Genomic DNA, 6000 nt, shown 5'->3' with positions numbered 1-6000 from the left:
TCAAGGCTGTGAGGTGCGTAATCCCGAGCCGACCCATTATGGAGCGGGTGCAGCCAGCGTTGCCACAGGTGATTTGATTTCCTGTGACGGTAGCTTAGCCAGCCGGGCCAATTCCGAAACATTCTTATTTTAAAGTCCCTTTCGGCCATCTGGAGAAGGGGGGCGACTCCTAGGAAAAGTCCTACTGCTGACAAATTGACGACCGAATTTTAAAAAGTGTCTCCTCCCGTTACCTCCTCTCCTTCTCTGCGAAGCGGATCGGAAGCATGGCTTATCCCTTACTCCTCTGCCTCTTGCTCGCCCATCTGGGATGGGGAACTGCTAGCGCCAGCCGCGACCCTCCGGGACGGCTGGATTCCCCTAGAGAGAGAACCCTGAGGCTGAAGCAGCACGCCCAGCAGCCGGCTCGAGCCTCTGCCGCGGACCCCTCGGCTCCCTGGAGCCGCTCCACCGACGGCACCATCTTGGCGCAGAAACTCGCCGAGGAGGTGCCCACGGACGTGGCCTCTTACCTCTACAGCGGGGACTCCCACGAGCTGAAGCGAGCCAACTGCTCCAGCCGCTACGAGTTGGGGGGCCTGTCGGGGAAGTCGTCGGCCCTAGCCAGCTCCCACCCCTCCTTGCACGGGGCGCTGGACACGCTGACACACGCCACTAACTTCCTCAACATGATGCTGCAGAGCAATAAGTCGCGGGAGCAGAACTTGCAGGACGACCTGGAGTGGTACCAGGCGCTGGTGCGGAGTCTCCTGGAGGGCGAGCCCAGCATTTCCCGGGCAGCCATCACCTTCAGCACCGAGTCGCTGTCCGCGCCGGTTTTCCTCCAGGCCACCCGCGAAGAGAGTCGCATCCTGCTCCAGGACCTGTCCTCCTCGGCACACCACCTGGCCAACGCCACGCTAGAGACCGAGTGGTTCCACGGCCTGCGGCGCAAGTGGAGGACCCACTTACACCGCCGCGGCTCCAATCAGGGGCCCCGGAGCCTGGGCCATAGCTGGCGGCGCAGGGACGGGCTTGGCGGGGACAAGAGCCATGTCAAGTGGTCCCCGCCTTATCTGGAGTGCGAGAACGGGAGTTACAAGCCCGGGTGGCTGGTCACTCTCTCCTNTGCAAAAGCAAAGCCTTTCTTCCTGTGCCGCATGTGGGGAAGGAACCTTGGCTGTGACTCTTACCGCCTCTCACCCCTCACAGCGGAGACCCAGGCTGAGGGACACCTATCGCCGGCGCCCGTGCTTGGAGACAAGAAGCGCCCCAGGTTTGTCAGTTCAGTGAAGGCTTCTCTGAGATCAGTTCACCCTGTAAGGGACAGGGGACTGGGGAGCATTTGGCAGAGTTGAGAGAAATCTCGGATGCCCTGTGGTTCTTTTCAACCCACGGGAGAGCGGGGGGCGGGGGGTGGTATTTCCCTGTCTGGGGTGATTGGAGGGGCGCTGGAGAGCCCGGGTGTGCCCGTGAGGCACCCAGAGTGACCAGCAACGGGTGAGGACGAAAACGGCACAGGAGGGAGTTGGAGTTTCTCGATTCTGCCACTTAGGGGTAGCCTCTGCCTACTTTCTCTGGGCGACGTTCAGGATACCAGTCGGCTGTTGGTTCCCAGAGAGTATGATTAAAACAGTGTATTTCCTCCGCGTTCTATCCCTTCAGCAGTGAGTCAGTGTCAGCAGGATGTTTGTCTCCAGGATCCACTTTGCAGTTTGGTCTGTGTGCTCCGTCTGCCCATCTCCCTCCCCCTAGTCCCCTTCACTGGTCCCCTCTTCACCTTGCTCTCCGTGTCAGGCACACCCGAGGGTTCTCCAGTCCTTCACATGCTCATACACTTTATAAATGAACTGGATTGAGTTACGTCAGGGAGGAAGGGATTCGTTCTGACTGAATTCACTCAGGGAGCTTGGAAGAATTTCCGTAACGATTCTTCGGTCCTTCCTGTCGAAAGGGATAGCATTTGTGGGGAGATGAGAATTTGCAAATTAGCAGAGGTAACTTCTGCCCTGGGAAGTACCTGACCTTTCTGCTGAGGCACTTCTGTGAACTAGCACTTAAGAATCGATGTGAGGAAGGAACAGGAAGGGAAGCGTAAAAACTCCAAAGAGAACCTTGGAGAGAGCCATAGATTGACTGGGATCCTCGCCAGTGTCCATGATGGGAGGCTCTGGCAAGAAGGTCTTGGGCATTGAAGTTGCTTCTGTACTTTTTAGGAACTTAGGCAAAAGTGAGAAGTGTGTGTGTGTGTGTGTGTGTGTGTGTGCGCGCGCGCGCGCGCACGCCTTAATGCTCTGTTTGGCACAAGGATAGGATGCCGATCTGGAGAAAGATACCAGGCTGAGTACTGGGTGGGCAAAAGGGGAAATCAAAAATCTTGTCTTGGCACTGTCATTTATTGCTGAATGAACCCCACTAAGTTGCTTAACCTCTCTGGGCCTCAGCTTAACTGCCAAGTGAGGGAGTTGAACTAGATGGTCTTGAGGGAGTCATCCAGTTATAAAATTCTGTAGCTTTTGGTGCCAGCAATACTCGAGAAGATGTATACAAAAAAATATTTTTAAAAACCCTGTATGACTACATTAAATGTGTGTGTGTGTGCACACGCACACATGCGTGCATGTGTTTCTGCCTCTTGTAAAGATCTTGTCTTAAGCCAGAGTAACTCTTTCCTACTTTAAGGATAATCTCATTTCCTCCTGATTTCTTCAGGATCCTATTAGTAAGAGCTGAGCCCAGCTTTGAGTCTTTGCTATAATGTTTGCTCAGAAGAGGAAAGATCAGCCGATGCCATTCACTGCCAGCAAATTGTTTGTGGCCTTCAGATAAGTCTTTTTAGGGAGTCCCAGTTCCCAGGATCATTCTGTCTGTCTGTCTGTCTGTCTATCCATCCATCCATCATCTATCTATCTATCTATCTATCTATCTATCTATCTATCTGTAACATTTACTTTCTGTCAGATTCTGCTGTAACTGCTTTGCATGCATTATCTTGATTAATTTTCATGACCCTATGAGTTAGGTTTTATTAGTTTCCCTATTTTACAGAAAAAGGAATCTGAAGCAGGGAGAGGTTAAGCTTTTTTCCTGATATCCCACAGCAGGTAAGTAGTAGAGCTAGGATTTGAGCCTATTTCATACTTCTAACCACTCTGTTAAACTCTGTTTCATGAAGGTATTCTAAGAATGCTGCATATAGTATAGCTGCTGCTATACCATAAAAATATATGTATTTTCAAGAGAGGAGAGCCATTCATTTTCTGCAACCTTCCCTTTAAGGCTCAGAAAGCATGAGTCACCTAAATAACCTCAGTGCCTTCTGCTAGCTAAGATGAAAAGCTGAGGACACAAAGGGTCTGAGGTTGTGAGGGCTCACACCCCCCCTACCTGTTTTTTTGGACTACATTCAGAAAATTGTTTTCTCTGGCTAAGTTTCTTTAAGTGCTTTCACAGTCATCAGTGGTGTTCTTTAGCCAAGGCACAAAGCCAGGCCATTTAGTATTTGGCTGTCTATGTATGAAGAGGAGAGTAAGTGTACTCATGACAGGCCTTTGCCCCATGTCTTGCGCCTCTCAAATGCTGTATTGAGGATGTGCACAGATGTTAATTAGAGGTACTAGAAGAAATCTTAGAAAGATCAGATGGATCCTCCTGTTGTTTTATAGATAAAGAGAACTAAACAGGTGAAGTGACTTGTCCAAAAATCACACATCAATTTTCTAGTAATGACAGAACCAGGATCCAGGCCTTCTGCCTCTGATTCACACTGTGCTAGATATGTGTATACCTAAACCATATTTCTGTGGCTCTCCTAACCTTTGCATACATGCATGTTGGGGGACTTAGTTTACTCTTCGTCATCTTTTTTTTTTTTAATGTTTATTTTGAGACAGAGAGACAGACAGAGCATGAGTTTGGGGGGTTGGGGGTGTGGGCAGAGAGAGAAGGAGACACAGAATCCAAAGCAGGCTCCAGGCTCTGAGCTGTCAGCACAGTACCTGACATGGAGCTGGAACCCACCAACCATGAGATCATGACATGAACCGAAGCTGGACGCTTAACTGACTGAGCCACCCAGGCACCCCTCTTCATCATCTTTTAGGACAAAAAAATTAGCTCCTAGAACACAGCTGTTGATTTAAAAAAAACTATATTGTTCATTTCACACATCTGAGATAATAGTTAAATGGGCCTTTTCTGTCTCTTTCTGGAAGGCAAAATGTTTTTTGTTTGTTTTGGTTTTGGTGGTGGTGGTTTATGACCTAAGATGTGCATTCTAAAATTCTGTAATACAGGTGAATAATATTATACAGGCTAGTAATAGGGTAAACCTCAAATAAATGTTTGGGAAACATTGATTAAGAGCTCTATGCATGAGTTTAAATGTACTTTTAACCTCCACAAGGTTGTTTGCTAAAAGCCTTATCTATAATGGAAAATCCATTGATAACAATTTTCTTATGGAAGAGGGAAGGAAGAAAAATGTTGTAGTTAATATTTTCATTTAAGATCAGCTAGTATTTTCTCAGGTCTTGCTTATAATATTCAAGCATTTAAACATTTTATTTTTAGAGGATGTAAACCCCAAACATGAAATTTAAAAGTAATGTGAGAACATGGCTAACCACCTTCCTTTATTTAATGTTTATCACTGTAAAACACCTCTCAGAGTACATTTTATTTCCCTCTGTTTCAGAATGACACAAGTATCTTAGATTTCTTTTTTAAAAAAAATCTTAAGGATTTTATTTTTAAGAGAGAGAGAGAGCAGGGGAGGGGCAGAGAGAGAGAGACACACACACACAGAATCTGAAGCAGGCTTCAGGCTCTGAGCTGTCAGCACAGAGCCCGACATGGGGCTCGAACCCACAAACCATGAGATCATGACCTGAGCCAAAGTCAGATGCTTAACAGACTGAGCCACCCAGGTGCCCCCACAGTATCTTAAATTTCGAAGCTTGGTTTAAGACTCACATGGGAAGTGGGGCGCCTGGGTGGCTCAGTTGGTTAAGCGTCCGACTTCAGCTCAGGTCAGATCTCATGGCTCATGGGTTCGAGCCCCGCATCGGGCTCTGTGCTGACAGCTCAGAGCCTGGAGCCTGTTTCACCTTCTGTGTCTTCCTCTCTCTCTGCCCCTCTGTCACTCATGCTCTGTCTCTTTCTGTCTCAAAAATAAATAAACTATAAAAAAATTAAAAAAAAAAAAAGGATTAGGAAATATAAAAAAAGATTCACATGGGAAGAGAAATTTATTTTATTTTATTTTTTCAGAAAAATGGCATTGGTTGCTCTAACCAACTGTCTCTTGGGTCTTTTGTTCTACAGTATAAACATTTTAGTTCTCATCTTCCATCTCAGCAAAAGAAAGAGTAATGATTTAAGGTATATCCTCAGTTGTTTATATTTATTACATTAGGTTTGTGATGTTCTTGTAGAGTTTTCCTTAAAGTTAAGTCTTTGGTTTTGTATGGTAATTTTTTGTTGTAGAACTTGACGTGCTATGGAGCTGGATACCATTCCGCTGAAATCATAGATATCTTCCTGGTGGTACTTGGTACTGTTCAGTGCTTAGGAGGGATATAAAGTACTTAAATGTTGAATTTAAATTAAGGTAAAGGAAACTTGGGAACTAATTATTTTTTGATAAGCTAAAAGGAACTTAGGAATTCATTTGGTTTCTTTCACCTTCTCAGTTTGCAGTAGTTGGAAACAAGACCCAAAGGGCTAAAGGAACATGTTAGAGTGACATAGCTCTTTTGTGGTACATTAGAATTAGTTGAAACCAATATATATTTAGCACCTAGTATATATGATATGCTTAGTATATACCACTGCATTTATTTATTTGTACTTTCAGGTAGTGACAACCTTAGAAAAGTTGAGCAACCTGCCCAAGGTAACACAGCTAGTAAATTAGGAAGCCCAAATCAAATTTAGGTCTATCTAGCTATGAAGCTTATACTGTCTNAGACAGTGTGAGCAGGGGAGGGTCAGAGAGAGAGGGAGTCACAGAATCCGAAG

General features: G+C 46.3%; 1 protein-coding gene across 1 annotated transcript in view; it reads left to right on the top strand.

The window, feature by feature from the left end:
• The first annotated feature begins 263 nt into the window (after positions 1–263).
• Positions 264–6000, top strand: part of GPR158 (G protein-coupled receptor 158) — a 404671-nt gene continuing 398934 nt past the window's right edge. Inside the window, exons 1-2 of the mRNA XM_077772475.1 lie at positions 264–1298; positions 5467–5533. Coding sequence (XP_077628601.1) covers positions 267–1298; positions 5467–5533 — 1099 coding nt within the window. The 5' untranslated portion in view covers positions 264–266. The remainder of the gene's footprint in view (positions 1299–5466; positions 5534–6000) is intronic.

Source organism: Crocuta crocuta, unplaced genomic scaffold (assembly GCF_008692635.1).
Source record: "Crocuta crocuta isolate KB4526 unplaced genomic scaffold, BGI_CrCroc_1.0 scaffold96, whole genome shotgun sequence".
Classification (NCBI taxonomy): domain Eukaryota; kingdom Metazoa; phylum Chordata; class Mammalia; order Carnivora; family Hyaenidae; genus Crocuta; species Crocuta crocuta.
This window is presented reverse-complemented; position numbering and strand designations above follow the sequence as displayed.